This window comes from Poromitra crassiceps, assembly GCF_964638095.1.
Source record: "Poromitra crassiceps genome assembly, chromosome: 13".
Classification (NCBI taxonomy): domain Eukaryota; kingdom Metazoa; phylum Chordata; class Actinopteri; order Beryciformes; family Melamphaidae; genus Poromitra; species Poromitra crassiceps.
This window is the reverse complement of record NC_139644.1, coordinates 787,633-807,632: the sequence shown is the minus strand read 5'-3', so window position 1 is coordinate 807,632 and position 20,000 is coordinate 787,633. Positions and strand designations below refer to the sequence as shown.

The window sequence follows — 20,000 nt, the reverse complement described above, 5'->3', positions numbered from 1 at the left end:
TTTTTGGGAAGACCATTGAAAAGACTGTTGCAGTAGTCTAGCCTGCTAGAAATGAAAGCATGAATTAGTTTTTCAAGATCTTGTTTGGACATATAGCCTCTAATCCTTGCTATATTTTTTAGATGATAGAAGGCAGATTTTCTTATAAGCTTGATGTGGGAGTTGAAATTTAGATCAGAGTCAATAATAATGCCAAGATTTTTTACCTGGTCCTTTGGCTTCAAAGATAGGGATTCGAGGTGAGCAGTAACTTTGAGCCTATCTTCTTTTTTGCCGAAGACAATTATCTCTGTTTTGTCTTTATTAAGTTGGAGAAAATTCTGGCACATCCAATCATTAATTTGCGCAAGGCACTGACACAGTGTCTCTATGGGGGCATAGTCATCCGATGAGAGGGCTATGTAGAGTTGGGTGTCATCTGCATAGCTATGATAAGCTATTTTGTTTTTTTGCATAATTAGGCCCAGAGAGAGCATATAAAGGTTAAACAGGACAGGACCTAAAATTGATCCTTGGGGTACCCCACATGTCATTTTGGTTTGTTCAGATGTGTAGTTGCCAATGGAGACAAAGTAGTTCCTGTCTTGCAGATAAGATCTGAACCACTCTAGGACCGTGCCGGAAAGCCCGACCCAGTTTTCCAGTCTGTCCAATAGAATTTCGTGGTCAACCGTATCAAAGGCAGCGCTGAGGTCTAGTAACATTAAGATTGAGATTTTACCTGAATCAGTGGTCATTCGGATGTCATTTATAACTCTGATAAGCGCAGTTTCGGTGCTATGATGGGGTCGGAAGCCTGATTGGAAGGGATCTAGGAGATCATTGGAGGATAGAAAGGTATTGAGTTGTTGGTAGACAGTTTTTTCGAGTATTTTGCTAATAAAGGGAAGATTTGATATTGGTCTGTAATTGCTGATTATAGAGGGGTCGAGGCTACGCTTCTTTAGCAAGGGCTTAACAACTGCAGTTTTTAGAGATTTTGGAAAAATGCCTGTAAGAAGAGAGGTATTAATTATCTTCAGTATGTCGGTCGCCAGGCAACTGTAGACATTTTTTAGAAAGCTTGTTGGCAGGGTGTCTAGGCAACATGATGAGGATTTAAGGCCTCGTATCGTTTCTTCTAGTTTCTTGTGGTCAATGACATTGAACTGAGTCATGTTAATTAAGCACCTATTCTGTGGGTGCGGCGGAGCCACATTTGTTCTTGATGTGGAAATAGTTAGTCTGATATTTATAATTTTATCCCTAAAGAAGGTCGCAAATTCATTGCATTTGACATTGGATAGAAGATCAGGGGCAATTTGTGGGGGGGGGTTTGTCAGCCTGTCAACAGTGGCAAAAAGAGTGCGAGCGTCATTGGTGTTTTTGCTGATAATGTCGGAGAAGAAGAATTTTCTGGAATTTTTTAGTTCCTGGTTGTAGGAGTGAAGACTATTTTTATAGATGTCATAATCGATGTGAAGTTTAGTTTTCCGCCATTTGCGCTCGGCTTTCCTACAATCTCTTTTTTTGTTATTTACAGAGGGAGCGTTTCTCCATGGTGCTTTTTTCTTACCGGAGATTAGTTTAGATCTAATGGGAGCTACAGCATCAATAGCCTTTAGGGTTTTAGAATTGAAGTTATCTAGGAGATCATTGACAGAGGCTGAGGAGAGGGAAGGGGCCAGCGAGAAAGCCTCCATGAACCGTGTGCTAGTGCTCTCGTTGATGTGACGCTTTTTGATGGTTTTTGACCGAGTAAGAGCGATAGGGGTGACCTTGAGTTCAAGAAAGATACAGAGATGGTCGGACAGAGCAACATCACTAGCTGAAAGAAACGATGACTCAAAGCCCTTGGTGATAAATAAGTCTAGGGTATGGCCTCGATTGTGAGTGGGCCCAGAGACATGTTGTAACAGGTCAAAAGTGTCAAGGAGGTTATTCAATTCTTTGGCATAATTATCATTGGGGTTGTCAATATGAATATTAAAATCTCCTGCAATAGTTAAACAGTCGTGTTCTATGGAGATTATAGAAAGGAGTTCTGAAAATTCATAAAAAAAACTACTAGAGTACTTAGGTGGTCTGTATATAATCAGTAGTAAAATAGAGGGAGAGCACTTCAGAACAGCGGCCAGATATTCAAACGATGAAAAGTCGCCAAACGATACCTGCTTACATTGAAAAACATCAGAGAAAATAATAGCTACTCCTCCCCCCTTCTTACCGACTCTGGGGGCGTCAATGTAGTTAAAGTTAGGTGGGGCTGACTCATTAAGAACATATTCCCTGTTGTTTAGATCAAGCCAGGTCTCTGTGAGGAACATGAGGTCCAGTTTATGACTCGTAATCAGATCGTTTATTAGAAGCGACTTGCTTACAAGTGACCTAATATTTAGCAGTGCAGCCTTGATACTTGCATTGCTGGGTTGATTTTGTAAATGCTTTTCAGAGTGTCCCTGGAGAACAGATAGTAGGCTTGGTCCTGGAACAGGACATGCTGAGAGATAATCTTTGTTTGTTCTGTAGCTAATCAGGGTGGGGATAGCTAGACATTTGATCGTTTCATGATGCTCTGTGACCTTGTTTTTGGGGCCGGAAATGATTTTTTCAGTTTTCCCCTTTGGGGCGGGCAGGGAGATTGAGGGAAAGGTGAGCAGGTGGGAGGGGGAGGTGGTTTTGAGGGTGGGGGGTCGGAACAAGGAGGTCTTGGGGGTGGGGAGGAGCGAGGGGGTCTTTGGCGTGGGGAGGAGCAGGGGGTGCTGGCTATGCTGGCATGAGTCTGTTTAGCCAGTGTGTTCATGGATGGAGAGGGCTGATTAGCCAGCTCATTTAAGCGAGGGGGTCTTTGGGATGGGGGGGGGGGGCGAGGAGGAGGAGGTGTTGAGGGTGGGGAGGAGCAGGGGGCGCTGGCTATTCTGGCGTGAGTCTGTTCAGCCAGTGTGTTCATGACAGATGGAGAGGGCTGATTAGCCAGTTTTTTTAGGCCAGGAGTCTGTTCAGCCAGTGTGTTCATGACAGATGGAGAGGGCTGATTAGCCAGTTCTTTTAGGCCAGGCGGAGGGGTGCACTGCAGGCCAGCTAGTCCAGCGTCAGCCTGCTCAAACAGTTTGTTGGAGGTGCGGAGCGGGCTAGCTAGACTAACATTAACCTCCTCAATCAGCTTGTTCATGCCAGCTGAGAATGGCAGTAGGTGGAGGGAGGGGGAAAGGGAGGAGGGCGATGAGAGGGAGGTGGAGGAGTGGAGGGGGGGGGGAATGAGGTCTCCAAGGAAACACCTGGGGGGGCATCGCTCTCCGCCGGGTCATCAGGCCGTTGAGCTACGGTGGGGGGCGAGAAGAGGGAGGTGGGAGAGTGGAGGGGAGGGGGAAAGAGTGGGGAAGGGGGGGTGGAGGAGAAAGGGGGGGTGGAAGAGAGGAGGGGAGGGGAGAAGATGAAGTCGTCGTCGTTTGGTGGAGCGTCGACCAGTTGAGCCACGGCGTCGACCTGTAGAGCCAGGACAGCTGCTGCAGGAGGCGTGGCGTCGTCCTGTTGAGCCGCGGCGTCGAAATGTAGAGCCGGGGCGGCGGCAGAAGGTGGGGCGACGACCTGTAGAGCCGGGACAGCGGCTGCCGGGACAGCGGCTGCCGGATGTGTGGCGTTGGACAGTTGGGCCGGGGCGGCGGCAGGAGGTGGGGCGTCGTTGGTCAGTTGGGCCGGGGCGGCGGCAGGAGGTGGGGCGTCGACCTGTAGAGCCGGAGGTGTGGTGACTGCCGGAGGTGTGGCGTCGTTGGTCAGTTGGGCAGGGTCGGCAGCTGGGCCGGAAGCTGCGTCGATCTGAGCATGGTCGGTGGCTGCAGGTGAAGCAGGGCTGGAGGAGAGCTCTGTGGCCGCTGCGTCAGGCTGTCTGCCTTGGGGAGGCTTTAGAGGGATCTTGACCTTGTAATAGTCCACCGTGTATAGTAGATTAGAACTCAGTAAAGCCTCGCCAGCACTATTGAGATAGTGCCCGTCCGCAGTGAAGAGGTGCTCACGCTGCCAGAACAAATTAAAATTCTCAATAAAGTTTACTTTATGTAGTGGGCAGGCGGTGGAAAGCCATGAACTTAGGCCTAGTAGTCTGCTGAAGCGGTTCGTGCCGTGAGATGGTAAAGGGCCACTGATAAAAGCCTCAATGTTTAGAGAGGCTAGCATATTCAGCAGATTGGTAAAGTCAGATTTAAGTTTCTCTGATTCTTGCTTATAAATGACATTTTTTCCAATGTGCAGGATCACCCTAGTCACAGCTTTGTGAGATGTAAGTAGCTCTGTAATTGTTCCTGTTATGTCAGAGATTGCGTCTTGAGGGAAGCAGTATGTTTTGGAATTTCTCCAACTCCTGATGTTTTTGACTGTACAATCGCCTACTATCAGGGTTGTTATGGCTTGAGTGTCCTTGGGCTCTGGGGCACCGTTTCTTCCCTGAGGCCTTGTGCTAGCGCTAGCCTGATTTTTCCTCTCATGGTGGAGCTGGGCAGCTATGTCAGCTGGAGGTGATCGAAGCAGGCCAAAACGATTCTCAAGTTGCAATTCCATTAGCGGAGGAGGGGGGGCTGTTCCTCCTCTCGTGACAGTAGTCCATGGCCGCTCGTTTTGGGGTTTGTGGTTAAGCAGTTGACGACCCTCCTCTCTCGTGCGGAGAGCCCGTGTCCGGTCATTAGCTTGCCGAGCCGAGCACCGCAGGCTGGAATTTAGGGAGGGCCAGCCTGTTGCTGAGCTGATTTCAGGGTTTTGTGGAGTAATTGTGGATTCGGAAATCACTAATCTCTTTGGGATATGTCTTTGTTTATGCTTCGGGCTCGCAGTTTGGTTAGCGATGTTAGCAAGGGCTTTCTCCGGAGCTGGCAGGCTAGCCGCATCAGCTAGCTCTAGGTTAGTAGCCATAGCAGTTTGACTCGGTAGCAGTGAGTCAGCATCCCTGGGAGATGATAATGTACTCACGTTGCTCGTGACATTCCGTGCAATTTGACTCGATGGCAGTGAGTTCTTTGAGAGATGAAATATCGTTGTTTCCAGTACGGCAATCCTTTGAAGATGATCACAGCAGCGTATATGAGGCATTTTATCCGACAGTCTCCGGAGTGCTAGGCTATGCTAGGCTATACTTAGCCTGGGTGAGCTCCGAAAGTGCTGTTAGTGGTGATTTCATAAAAATAGGATAACGATTCAAAATTAAAGATCGTTACTAGAAAGTGGCGTAGTAGTAAAATCAGGGGGATAAAAGAAAAAAGAAAGTTTCGTAGTTAAAAAGCAAAAAGCTGGCAGAGAAGCAGGAGCAAGCAGAAAGGCGACTGTTTCTCTATCTGCAGCAAGGAGGAATTTTGTGATTTGAGGATGTTTGCCAACTGTTTGTATTCAAAGCACGGAAGTGAAATGGATTTGGAAGATCCGGTCCGTGAGGAGGAATTTCACAATAAAAGCACTCCTCAATAAATAGGCTATATATTTTCATAGTCTCTTTTAACACATTCTACCCATATTTATAAAAGCGTTTATACTATGTTTTTTTTCTTAATTCAACATTTACATTTTTTTTTAATTATCGCCAAGTGAAAATCCAGGGGGGCTGAGGGGGGCTGCGTCAGAAAGGTGCAGGGGCTGCAGCCACCACCAGGGGGGGCTGCAGCCCCGGCAGCTCCCCACTTCCCGTGCCGGTGGTGACTCCACGAGTGGTGGGTAAGTTGTGGTTTACTTACGCTCCCACCCCGTGATAGATAGATAGATAGATAGATAGATAGATAGATAGATAGATAGATAGATAGATAGATAGAGTGATCGATCGATCAATCTTAACATTAAATAATGTTAAGATAAATTGTGTGATGGTGTTGTGAAGATCTGAAGACAGTTTAGACTTTACCTCCCTTGTGGTGGAGGATGGAAGGACACTTCCCTCGATCGACAGACCATGGCACTAAAACACAGAGGATTATTATCATTATTATTTCCTGTAATGGTGGCCAGTAGTCAATAAAAGCTGGGGTGCCTGTTATATAACGTTGTAGTTTGTAGTAATGTACATATGTGCCACAAGATGGCTGTAGCTACATTTGAAGTACTGTACCATAGCAACCCATGCAAGTGTCAGTGACTGAATATCCCTCAACAGCCACATCAAATTTAACTGTAAATTCTAGAAGAGCCACACTACACAATTAAATTATTTTATCTCCATTCAAGTTAGCAGAGGGCTAACCAGAAGTTAGCCTGCTCGGCCGGCGCAAGTGTCTGAAGCATACCATCGTTGATTACCGTAATTATCATAATACATTGCAGTAACAAAAAATGGCTACCTCTCGAACCCCAACAGAAACAAATCAGAAAGCAAGGAGGCTTGGTCCTAAAATATGAGCAAATAAGCTTGTCAAGCAGAGGCAATTAGAAATGAAGGCCTGTCTCTAATATAAGCTTGCCTTCCAATAAAGGCCTGCTACCCTCTGCAGCTGAGCTAAATAAAGGGCTAATATTAGAGGACATACAGTATACTCATTATTATTATTATTATTATTATTATTACTAGTGCAGTGCCCGTTCCCCCATGCACCACCCCATGGGCGCTTCCCCCCCACACACACACTGCACTCTGTCAGGTCCCCGTAAGCGCAAGTTTGAAGTCGATCCGACAAACGGTTCTCGAGATACGCAAAGGACAGACATACAGACAGTCCTGGAATAAGTCCAAATTGCATGAAATGTGGCACCGCACTCCATCGGGGTCTGAGCAGCGCACTCCCCAAGTTTGAAGTCACAATCGGACAAATGTTTCTCGAGATAAACTGCTTTTTGTGTTGCCAGCAGGTGGCACTATGTCAAATTGCAAGAAATTCAGCGCCGCACTACTTTGAGTTCCCAGGAGCACACTCCCCAAGTTTGAAGTCGATCAGATGAATGGCTATCGAGATAAACCGCTTTATGTGTTGCCAGTAGGTGGCGCTATGCCAAATTACACGGAATTCAGCTCCCTGCACTCCGTTGAGTCCCCCTAAGCGCACTCCCCGAGTTTTAAGCTTGAAGTCGATCAGATGAATGGCTATGGAGATAAAGCGCTTTTTGTCTTGCCAGTAGGTGGCGCTATGCCAAATTGCACATAATTCAGCTCCCTGCACCTCTTTGAGTCCCCCTAAGCGCACTCCTCCACTTTTTGTGTGGCCAATAGGTGGCGCTGTTCCGAATTACATGAAATTCGGCACTGCACTGTGTCGAGTTCCCCTCAGCACACTCCCCAAAGTTGAAGTCGATCTGACGAATGGTTCTTGAGATAAACCACATTTTCTATATTTCCAGTAGGTGGCGCTATGCCGAATTGCACAAAAACAGGGCACTGCACTGCACAATAGGGCACACTCCCAAAGTTTGAAGTCGATCCGACCAACGGTTCTCGATGGCATGCAGCAGTTGATGCTCATCCATAAGCAGTGGTGGAAATGGCCAGGTTTTACCCTACTTACACAGGATGGGGGTTCCCAGAAGTGGTGTTGCCCTAGAGCAGAGGTTCTCAAATGTTTTTCAGAAAGGACCCCTTATAAGATAACACCCCTCCCCCCCCCCCATTCAATCTCAAGGACTGATGTTGACTTAGCTAACGACTGTCCTCACAGCAGTGTTGACAGCCAGGGCTGTTAGGAGCACACGCTCGATTGAACACAAATGTATTAATATCGAACGTGTTTTGCGTCCGAATCGCACGGAAACAGGGCACCGCCCTCCGTCGGGTTTCAAGTCGATCCGACCAACGGTTCTCGAGATACGCGAAGGACAGACAGACAGACAGACAGACAGAGAGACGATCCCGTTATTATAGTATAGATTATCATCAACTTGACAGAGTTGACAGACAGAAAGGAGACGATCAGTGTGTGAACCGGTGTTGCTGGTGGTTGGTGTTGTGTGTGGTGTTGTGTTGCTGGTTGCTGTTGTGTTGCTGGTGGTTGGTGTTGTGTTCCTGGTTGCTGGTGGTTGCTGTTGTGTTGCTGATAGTTGGTGTTGTGTTGCTGGTTCTGACCTTCTGCAGGATCTTCCAGACCTTCTGGTAGAAGCCGACAGGAACGCGGTTCAGCGCTCCATCCAGCCGGCGGCGGCGGAGCCACTGGCCCTGCCGCTCCTTCAGAGGCACGGCGCCGTGGAAGGACTCTATGGGGGGCAGCCTGTAACGCTGTGCACGCACACACACACACACACAAACAAACACACACACACGCGTGCACGCACGCACGCACGCGCACACACACACACAAACACACACACACGCGTGCACGCACGCACGCACGCGCACACACACACACACACACGCGTGCACGCACGCACACGCACACACACGCGCGTGCAGGCACGCACACACACACACGCGCGCACGCGCACGCACACGCACACACGCGCGCACGCACGCACACACACACACACGCACACGCGCACGCGCACACGCACACGCACACACAAACACAAACACACGCGTGCATGCACGCACGCATGGGATGAAAACATGAAGTTATGAGATTTTCCTGCAATAGACACCTCAGCTCTGTCTTTAGGGTGAACCATCTCTTAATAATTAGGTGTTTAGATGTGAGGAGTTTGAGTTGACCTCATGTAGACCCCATGATGACCCTGACTGGATCTTACTCACCCCTGATTGGATGTTGTTGATGTCCAGGGAGTGGACAGACAGCGACTGGAGGACAGAAGGACAAAAACAATTTATTTAAACAATGTTATTACAGAAACTGAAAGCAAGTTGTAGCATTTTGGCAATAAACACAAAGACAGAGAGAGAGAGAAATCTCACACCTATAATCGGAGAGGGACTTTTGAGCTGGCGAGCGCGCAGTACGTGAGCTGCGTCTGCGAGCCGCCGAAGTGGCGAGCCCTCGCAGGGAAACCGAGGAACAATATTGTCACTCGAAAACTCGACAACTTTGGTGTGGAAGCGCCCACAACTGTAATGGCGGCGACTGGTGGCGCTACTTCCACTCTGAACCACACAACGAGTTTAACAATGAGGGAACAGACACACAGAGAACAGCCTTGCAAGGAGGATGACGGAGAGGCACGGTAGTCTAGAAAGGAGCGCCGAGCTGCGTGTGTGTGTGTGTGTGTGTGTGTGTGTGTGTGTGTGTGTGTGTGTGTGTGTGTGTGTGTGTGTGTGTGTGCGTGTGCGTGTGTGTGTGCGTATGACGACGGACGGCAGAAATGAGCAATGAGGAGAAGGAGGGGAAGGAGGTAGGCTAGAAAGGAGCGCTCTAGTCCGAGTCGAAATAAAACAAAGGAAACAGAAAGAACAGAACTGAACAAAAGTTTAGTTAGGAGAACTATACTTTTTCAGAAGGGTAGTAGTTGTATGCTAGTGGTAGTACAGTTGACAGTAGTAGTGTTTAGTATAATATCACCAATCGGATGTGGCTGCGGTGTCGACCGTCTCCTGTCTTGTCCTTTGGGTTTCCAGGATCCTGGACAGAGACTGACGTTCCTCCAGTCGTCCGCACTGAAAACAAAAACCAACAAGTGTCAATATACGGAAAACAGAAACAAACAAAAATATTCTAATCTTACTGCATAAACCCTAAAATACATGATGATGTTCTTGGTTCCTGAAAAGCTGACATTTCAGAGATGTAGTTTTCACCCAACAATAATAATATAACCTTTACATTATTCCAACCTATAGAACAAACTGTTATCAGCAAACACATTGATGTTAAAGTGATAATCTCAAAGATTTCAGTTTTGTTCTTTTTGGCAACACCTATGGTCAGCATTAATTGCAGGTGAGATCCAAACAGTGTTGCATATGTGACATTAGAGTGAGTCTATTGTGTTAGCGCCACCCACCCTCTATGGGGTGTCTAAACCAGTGGGTAATTGAGCCTGTCTCTGTGTGAAGCTAATGCGGAAATTTTATTCTTTCGAATGGCCAGTGGGGGGTGACGTGGGTCCTGCAGAAACAAAGTAGGTATCATTGAACTCAATTGGAAAATCACCTGACTTCTCTCCGGGTCGATGTCTTAAATAAACACTTTCCAAATAAGTTTATGGTCTGAATCAATTATTTCAAGTCTTTTTCATGCTCTCATGTCCTCCGTTTTCTAAATGATTTCCCATTTCGAGGGTAATAGATGATACTGTAAATACATCGGATAAATAAGAACAGTAAGAGGCAGCAATGTGCCGCAAGGCATCTAGTCTGCCGGAAAGCTCTTAATAGAAGCAGAAGAAGAAGCTCACCAGATAGCTTGCTAGCAGATTAGCAAGTAGTAATTTTGTAAACTATCAGAAACAGCGTTATCTTTATGATGTTATAATGTTAGTAGACACACGTAACTGTATAGATCCCCGTTATGGAGTCAGTTTATAAAAATAATGCATATTTCAAAATCAGATTTACTTTGTGGAAGCTTAGCAGCAGCTAACAGGTTGGAGGCTCCTTCTTCTTCTGTTTGGCGGTTGTATTAAAAGAACACAAGCCAGGCGGACCGTCGACTTGGCTGCACCATGTGACACACCCCCATGCAGTACATGGATTTCCCAGGATGCTCTGGGAAACATTACGCGGAAATAAGAGTTTTGAGCTTCATTTTGAGGTATCAAAAACCAATGGCTGACGTCACATTCATTTCATCCATATTTAAAGTGATAATACAGAAAATTTCAGTTTTCTTGTCTCTGACAACACCAATGGCTATGAGCAGTAATTGCAGATTAGATCCACACAGTGGCACATATGTGACGTGAAGGGTTTTTTCTTCTTCCTAATATATTCAAGTTGGCCAGTGGGGGCGGTAATGCAACGCTTGGATGCCAACCGCACGCACGTCTCAAAAGAAGAAGAAGTTGCTCAGCGGACCCCATTGGAGATTGCTATGACACGTGGGCGACTGGGTGTGTGTGTGGGGGGGATACTGAGCTGTCAAAAGGGAACAAAAGGCTCGCTCCTGGCCAATCCTGATGCTTGACTGCTGCGTAGGCGGGCGCAGGGTGTGTTCCCAAATCTCCAGTGGGATCATAATAATGTGGAAACAACAGCAACTTCCTCCGACTCCGCCTACCCTCTCTGGCGGGTGCTGGGTGATGGGAAACGCGTCAAGAACTGTGTGCTGCTTGTGATATCTTTCTGTTTTTTTAGTTTGGGGGCGGGGAAAGTGTCACCACAGACACAAGTTCATAAATGTTGCAATACAAAGAGATGCAAGGGCTTTTATCAATGGTCCATAGGCTCAATCACCATTGTGATAACTCAGTTGAGGATATAATATAGTCATTTATTTACATGAAAATCTTCAAGATTATCGCTTTACTATCTATGGTCTAAACAGATGCCCAGTTCTTAAATGCTGCAATACTGAAAATGCAAAGGCTTCCATCAATGGGCCATAGGCTCAATCACCATACATGAAAATCTTTGAGAGTATCACTTTAATGTGAACATGTTAATGCTAGATGCTACTAGATACATAATCTAGGGCAGTGGTCCTCAAACCTTTCCACGTCAAGGACCCCTAAACTGACACAAATTAGACCACGGACATTAATTTTGTCTTAGGGTCCCCCATCTGATAAGATATTTGCTTTAAGATATGTTATTACAGAAACTGTATGAAACGATGACCAACACAAACTGATTTCACCAAGTAACAGGTGTTCCTGGACCAACATCTCTTCCTAGTATGGGCTGGGAAAACCCCGCCCTGAACTCATTTGATTGGTCGCCGCAAATTTCTTCTTCCTGAAAATGTGCGGCAAGTAAAAAAGATTAAGATTCAGGTTAGGGTTTTCTTATCAAACCATGACCAACCCTAACCCTAACCAAATTGTTATACTTGTATTTAGGGATGCACGATATATCGGCAATCATATCGGTATCGGCCGATGTTAGTCATTTTTTAACATATCGGTCATATCGGTATCGGTCAGATGTTGCAATGTTAATATCGGTTATCATTATCAGCCAAATTCTTCACATTGATATGAAATAATGCAGTAAATCTATGATTTATGGGCTTTTCCAAAGGCTTTGCAAATAAAGAAATGCATAACTTTTTCAAATTCAGTGTTAAAATGGGTTTTTCAGTATGTACAAAATGTGACACTCATGCTGACGGTGGCCGGTGAAATTTGTCTTCTGCATTTAACCCATCCTGGCTTTGTCCTTTCCTCCGGGGGGCAGGCCAGGAGCAGTGGTCGCTTTCTCGTACAGCGCCCGGGGACCGACTTCGGATGTTGTCATCACTGGTCGGATGACGATGACAATCTGATCTTCTGCATGTTTTTAATGGGGGGGGGTTATATACGGAGGAACCCCCTGGGGGAGCACGGGGAGAACATGCAAACTCCACACAGACAGAAAGGCCCTTACGACGAGATACCCCACCTGGGCAGTGGGCACTGAAGATATGGGGGGGGAACACAACCACAGCGCCCACAGTGTCCCAGGCGAGAATCGAACTCAGGACCTTCTGACTGCGAGGCGACAGCTCTACCACTGAGCCACCGTGCCCCCACTTTTACTGTCTCCATGCACACACGCACGCACACACACACACACACACACACACACACACACACACACACACACACACACACACACACACACACACACACACACACACACACACACACACACACACACACACACACACACACACACACACACACACACACACTAGAGCAGGGCTACCCGGCCCGTCGGACTCGGAACCCGAACCCGGGTTCGGACAGAATTATTGAAGTCGCGTTCGGGCTCGGGCCGGGCTCGGTCACGTAATCAGTCACTTGTTTTTGCCTTCAAATAAAATCTATCATCAGCTCCTGAGCTAATTTACTACGTTAATGAAAGCACCTGAAGGCATCGAATGAAACACGCCCAGACATGCACTCTGCTGCTCTGCCCGGAGTCAGCTGCGTGTAGGCTCATCAGCGCTGGTGTCGCAGACACCGTGCAGTACTTCTTTCAGCGATGTGGGATTGTGTGTGGGCAGTGCACGGCACGCACGAATTAGGCTGTTTGGTGCTTTGCTTTGTACATAATCATTGACTGCTTTGAATTACGAGGACTGATTTTGGTTTGGGATTATATAGGGCTGTTAGGCTGGTCGCTATTTGCTGTTGTTGCTGTTGTTGCTGTTGTTGCTGTTGTTGCTGCGCTCCGTGGGGGGAAAAAAAAATCAGGGAGGGGGTTCGGGCCGGGCTCGGACAGATTATCAATTGACACCTGTCGGGCCGGGCCAGGCTCGGCTAATAATGTGACGGGCTCGGTCGGGTTCGGTAAGGAAAATTCAGCCCGAGCCCAGCTCTAACACACACACACACACACACACACACACACACACACACACCTACACACACACACACACCTTACTACAAGGACCACAATGGAAATAAGTTCTGTAACTTTTTTGTGTTATCCTTGATGTTCTTTTAATTGTGCATGTATTCTGGTGTTGCAACCATGGAAGTGTCCTTTTAATTTGAATTGTCAAACAAATAAACTAAACTAAACTAAAAAGACCTTTGTAAACTAAATTCTATACTTTTAAGGTAGCGATCTCTCACAGCCAATGTCTGCTGCCGGTTGCCAGGCATTTGTGATTGGCTTAGAGTAAAGCTTCTAGCATACTCTTCGCGCACGCGCTGGAGGCGGGGCTCCATGGAGGGCGTGCGCACTCTGCGCAGGCCAAAACAGAACATAGTGAGTGCTCCAGAAATGGCGGCGATCAGTGAAAGGCAGTCTGAATGAAATTGAATATAACGTTCCCAATTCTATATATTAAATTCTAAAAAACGACCCTCAACATTTGAGAAGGCTAAGCCACACAACTAGTTCGTTATAATCGAACATTATGCTTTTGAAGGCGACTGTACGACGGTGAGGACTCAATCACAGCAGATATCCGCTGATAGCCTACCACAGAGATCTCACAGGCACAGGCAGCAAACCCCGACGCGCTGATAGAAAAATCTCCATGGAGGTGCCGCGCTCAGGCCTCGCCCCCCGACATGCCCCGTGCGATGACGTCATAATCGCCGCGCGCTCTATGCGCTTGGCTGGGCGCAAAGAGTATGCCAGAAGCTTAACGCAGCGTCCCACACAAAGGCTTGCTCCCGTGTTCTGATTGGCTGAGTACCGCAGCGTCCCACCCAAAGGCTTGCTGTGTGTTCTGATTGGCTGAGTACTGCAGCGTCCCACCTAAAGGCTGAAAGGCTTCCTCGGATTGGCGTGCAGCAGACATCACTCAACAGAAGTGCATCCTAAATTGGTGACCAAATTGGTCTGGACAAAGCCAGATGTAGGGCCCGTAATGAAGCACCGCCAAAAATGTGTGTGGTTTGACCAGGAATTTAACCCCAGTCCTTAGATTGGAAGGCAAGCACCTTACCCATTAAGCCATAAGACCGAGCACACCCTGAGCTGCACTTACCCATTAAGCCATAAGACCGAGCACACCCTGAGCTGCACTTACCCATTAAGCCATAAGACCGAGCACACCCTGAGCTGCACTTACCCATTAAGCCATAAGACCGAGCACACCCTGAGCTGCACTTACCCATTAAGCCATAAGACCGAGCACACCCTGAGCCGCACTTACCCATTAAGCCATAAGACCGAGCACACCCTGAGCCGCACTTACCCATTAAGCCATAAGACCGAGCACACCCTGAGCTGCACTTTTTTCACACCCTAACCCTAATCTTAACCACTTTTTTTTTTTTACTTGCCGCACATTTTCAGGAAGAAGCAATTGTAGCGACCAATCAAATGAGTTTGGGGGCGGGGTTTTCCTGGCCCATACTAGGAAGAAAAGTTGGTCCAGGAACCACTGTTACTTGGTGAAATCAGATCATGCGTGCACAGCACAGTCATACATTCTGACATTGTGCTACTTATGGATGGAATTATAGTGAAAATAAAGTATTCCCCTTTTTGCTGTGGACCCCCTGGAACCCCCAAGGACTGCTGGGGGCCCCCGGATCCCACTTTGAGAACCACTGAGGGTGCTATTCAGAAGTGTTAAAGTCGAACTGAACCCATAGTGGCGTGTGGGTCGGAGTCCGTTTCAGACTGAAAACATAACTTGTCTGAGATGACAGGTTGAGAGGCGGGTCATAGTAGCATGTCGATGATTTTATTTGACAATTCTGGGCACTGGATTGGGCTTTTGCCAATCCTGGCGTGTTCCGCCCCCAATTCGAGTAGGATTCAACGTGTTGTGGCGCTCTCCTCGAGAGAGCCTGGTGACACGAGGTTTAGTGGCTGAGTGGAGCTCAGCGAGCCGCAGGCAGACAGCTCCGAGCGGAGAGTGCAGCCCGTCGGCCTAGAATCTCAGAGGTGCGACCCCTGAAAACCAGGCTCTCAGGCACGCGCCATTATCGCTATTGCGGTAAATACAATATTCCTGGAATGCAAGTTTTAACCAGCCAGTTACATTTCTTAGCATTCTTAAGCATTACCGTTTTCTTTATTGTGTATATCAACATACAATTGGCCAAGTTAGTAGTTAGTTTATGGGATAGGAATTCTGCCAGATGACGGGCACTAGGCGCCATTTTCTCCTTCATTTGTTAGAGAAAATTATCCTGAAATGAAGATTTGATTGACAGCTGCCATGTCGTGATATGATTGGTTGAAATGGGGTAGAAATGCAATAGTACTAGGTGATGTCAGCAAATTGTAGATTACTGTTATGAATGAAATCTTGAAAAATGAACTTTTGATGTGAAAAAGTGTAAAAAACTAAAGAAATTAGATTTGTGTGATTTTTTTGGCATACATTATTAAATAGGTGCACTGCATACCCAGGTATTTGAACTAAAATAAAATAAAAGTCATTTTTGGGTTCAGCTCGACTTTAACAACAAGACAGTGATGGTTAGCTGACCAGATACTGGAAGAGCTGAGGACCTCCAAGATGGCCACTAGAGGGGAGTCAAATCACCCAAAAAAGGCTTCTATAATACGATCTATCTTAGGTTCTAGTGAGTGAGCACATAGGGGTTTAGTGCCTTGCTCATGGACACTTGATCAGGACTACTGGCCATCATGGGGATTGAACCTGTGGCCGCTGAGCTACAGGACAGTGTCACTCACCGCTCTTCTGAATGCCAAACTCCTTCCCACTGAAGATGTGGTGGAGGAGACTCTTCAACTGTGATGGACTCATGTTCATCAAAGACTCTGTCGCCTCCTCACCTGAAAGACAGACAGGTAGATAGATAGATAGATAGATAGATAGATAGATAGATAGATAGATAGATAGATAGATAGATAGATAGATAGATAGATAGATAGATAGATAGATAGATAGATAATGTAACTGTAGTTTGTAGTAATGTACAAGTGCCACAAGATGGCAAGTCTCTGGAACATGCCCTTGTCGATATCGCAATGCATAGCAGTAACAAAACAAACAAACAACAGAAGCAGATCATAAAACAAGGAGGCTTGGTCCTGAAATAGCAAATCTACTTGTCAAACAGAGGGGATTAGAAATGAAAGTCTGTCTCTAATATAAGCCTGCTTCCGCCCTTACAGAAAAAAACCATGTTAAATTTCACATGTGAAAACATGTGGAACACATGTGAAACCCATGAAAAGCATGTGGTTTTGGAACATTTTCACATGTGGAAAACATGTTATCACATGTTATAACATGAAAAATATGTTGCCTATTATGTGGAAAACAACATTTACATGGGTTTCACATGTAATCAGGTTTCACATGTAAACACATGGGAATTTACATGGGTTTCACACATTTCACATGTGAAAAAGGTCCAAAACCACATCACATGTGATTTTGGACGTGTGAAGTTCATGTGGTTTTTCTGTAAGGGCAATAAATAGGCCAGTAAATCTGTGGAGCAAAAACACCTAACCAAGACCAAATTGATACAAAATGTTTTTCAGTGGATTCTGTTACCATTGCGGATGGGCAAATTGACATACTAAAAGTCTACCAAAATGAAAATTCTGGAAAGGGGTCATTTTTTTTCAAGATGGCTGCCGGGAGCTTAAAATGGTATATCTCGATTACTATTCAACCTAGAAAGGCGTTTTTGGTGTCTATAACCCTAGGTTTTAAGGCTCAAGGAATACAACTGAATCAGTGAAATTACCATCAGTTAATTAAGATGGCATCCCAAGAGGGGGACCCAAAGTATGTTAACATGCCCAATAGTACCAGAATCCATTGAAAACCCTTATGTATCAATTTGTTCAGGGCTAGGCGTTCTTTTTTATATATTGATTGGACTAATGGGTTAGAACATTTCAGAAAAGTTGTAACAAAAAAAAATATCGTCTTGATGTAAGTAATGAACTGCAGAAGTTGTTAATAATTGTACCCTATTCACCGGAATTTGGGCGCTCTCTTGGGATGCCATCTTGGAATGGTCAATAAAAATAATAAGGGTTAGATGCCAAAACCACCTTTCTAGGTTGAATAGTAATTGAGATACAGCCATTTTAATTTCCTGGCAGCCATCTCAGATGGACGCCATCTTGAAAATTACCCCTTTCCAGAGTTTTCATGTCGGTAGACTTTTAGTATGTTATTTACCATGCCCAAAGGTACAGTAAAAGGAGCTTCTTGGATATTAGGATCACGATTTAATGTAGAAGTAATGTACAAGTGTACTGAACAAGTTTACTAACAATGTACATCTTCAAACAAAATAGCTAATTTTTCTATTTTGTTTTCTACTTGGCCTGCTGAGCTTTCTTGTCCCACTTTTTTGTATTCTCCATGCCCAATGGTAACATCATCTGTTGAAAACCCTTTTGTATCATATCAACATCAATTTGTTCTTGGTTAGGTGTTTCCCCCCCCACAGATTGACTGACCTAAAAGGCCTGCTACCCTCTGCAGCTGAGCTAAATAAAGGAGGAATCCTATAATAAGAGTGAAAAGTGCCTGTGTGTGAGTGAGTGAGTGAGTCAGCGAGTGAGCAGAACTTTGCTCAGCCACAGCTATGCCATTCTATGTGCGATCGGGCTGAAACTTTCAGGGAATGTAAAGGGCAACCATGCGGGTGGGTCTGGGTCTGGGTGCGTCTAACTCCCACGGGGGGTGGTCCTAGTTAGAGGAAAATATGATGGATGGATGGATGGATGGATAGATAGATAGATAGATAGATAGATAGATAGATAGATAGATAGATAGATAGATAGATAGATAGATAGATAGATAGATAGATAGATACCGGAGCAGTTGAGGGACTGGGCCAGTTCGGTGGTCATGACCTGCAGGATGAGTCCGATCCTCAGACGAAACATCTCACCGAACAGAGATGGCTGACTACGGATTACCATGGCTAAGAATACCATGATCTCCTGTACACAGACACAGAGTGATTATCATAAGATTGGTCACAAATCAAAACAGTATTTCAATAATATTCAATAAAGGTAAGAGCATCCACTACAGAGTCGCTAGCGCTGATACCAACAAGCACAACCACATCTTCAAATGACACAACACTACTCCAGGGGTGGCCAAACTATGGCCCATTTTTAAGTGGCCATGGATTTTGCATTCCCCCCTTTAAAAATTCATGGTGGGCCACTTAAAATGGGGATTGGGGTACTAAAGTATAATCCGTTTTCCCATTTTAAACCAAAATTCTCTCTCTCTCTCACTCTTTTGCATTTTTGGTTTAAACGGGAAAAAGGGATATACTTCAATACCCTGCCTGGTCTATTTTGCACTGTTTTTTGTAAATTTTTATACCGAATTGTGTTGAAATGATCTCTGTCTTAACCTGTTGGCACAGAAATCGATGTGGAAATTTGAAGAGATACAGAAATAGCCAATAGGTAAGCACATCAATAAAGTACTATGTGTCGTATACTTAGTTTGTTCGTTATTTAGAAGGGGGGTCACTGGAGGGATTTCGAGTCCTCTGAAATAAAAAGCTGTAACCCTCCTGTGACCAAAATATATTTTTCTTTGGCCCTCCCCAAGTGATTGGAAAAATGTGATTGACCCTCCCCCAACACATGTTATAGCCTACTATTTTTGCTGGAAAAACAGTGTCAATAGCAATGTTCATTGTCAATAAAATCATAGGCAGCACAAGGCGGGCATCACGCATGAGGCAAAGCACACAAACACCTCGACTTGCACTATGAGATGAAATATAGGATCAATGCATTATTAAGCTCTCGTGCAATTTTTTGATTAAACAAGCTCCCGTTGCCAGCTGCGCTATGCGTAATAGGTTGAGGACCAGCATATTTTATGGTTAAAACATCTTCATTCTTCACATCCCGTGGTGATGGTGAAACTGCATGGATTTTTGGGGGGATTTTTTGCATGATTGCCGTCATCAGCAGACAGCAGACTGGAAAGACTTGTGAATGCGTGATTTCCCATAGTAGCCATTTCTTTGTAGAAGGCCTATACTTCATACAGTTCCATTTAGAGCCTTGAAACTCGATGAGCATCACCAGTTTAAATGTGTTTAAAAAAAATCTGAAAATTGGGTTGCGACTTATTGACTAATGAAAAATGTGGTTTGAGAGGCTAGACCAGTTGAGAACCACCGTTTTAAAAAGCTCTCACTGTGTACCTGGGTGAGGACGGCAATGGTCAGGTTGTTCTCGCTGGCGGACTCGATGAGATTGGCCAGCTGGTCCGGAGGCATAGGGCTGAAACACAGTCAACACTTCTGTTCAAAAGCTGCCACGCTTCACTGACGAACATCTGGTTTATCTTGTGAAACTATGCCACTCAGAGAAGAACCAAACATATCAGAATTTACTTTTAAGATTAACAGGTCTGCTGCTTCTTCTGTAAGATGGTTAGTGGAATCAGTCTGTCTGCTGGGTGAAATTAGACATGGAGGCTGTTTAACAGAAAGATCTCAAGTCCTTTTCTCTATCATTCATGGTCACTCCAGGTTCACAGACATATTTCGTGTATCTTTGTCTGGGAGCTGTGACCTCGCTTGCAATGTTGGTGATCTAGAACTGTTGGCCTCATTGGGAGGTTCTCTGGATAGGAGTGACATAGCGG

At 45.7% G+C, this 20,000-nt stretch overlaps 1 protein-coding gene across 1 annotated transcript in view; it reads right to left on the bottom strand.

Moving 5' to 3' along the window:
- LOC310787853 (phosphorylase b kinase regulatory subunit alpha, skeletal muscle isoform-like) overlaps window positions 1-20,000 on the bottom strand; it is a gene marked incomplete at both ends in the record, with an annotated part of 71,473 nt that overhangs the window by 4,010 nt on the left and 47,463 nt on the right. The window contains 7 exons of the mRNA XM_083649316.1: window positions 5,858-5,911; window positions 8,000-8,149; window positions 8,621-8,665; window positions 9,381-9,475; window positions 16,073-16,174; window positions 18,187-18,316; window positions 19,555-19,633. Coding sequence (XP_083505442.1) covers window positions 5,858-5,911; window positions 8,000-8,149; window positions 8,621-8,665; window positions 9,381-9,475; window positions 16,073-16,174; window positions 18,187-18,316; window positions 19,555-19,633 — 655 coding nt within the window. The remainder of the gene's footprint in view (window positions 1-5,857; window positions 5,912-7,999; window positions 8,150-8,620; window positions 8,666-9,380; window positions 9,476-16,072; window positions 16,175-18,186; window positions 18,317-19,554; window positions 19,634-20,000) is intronic.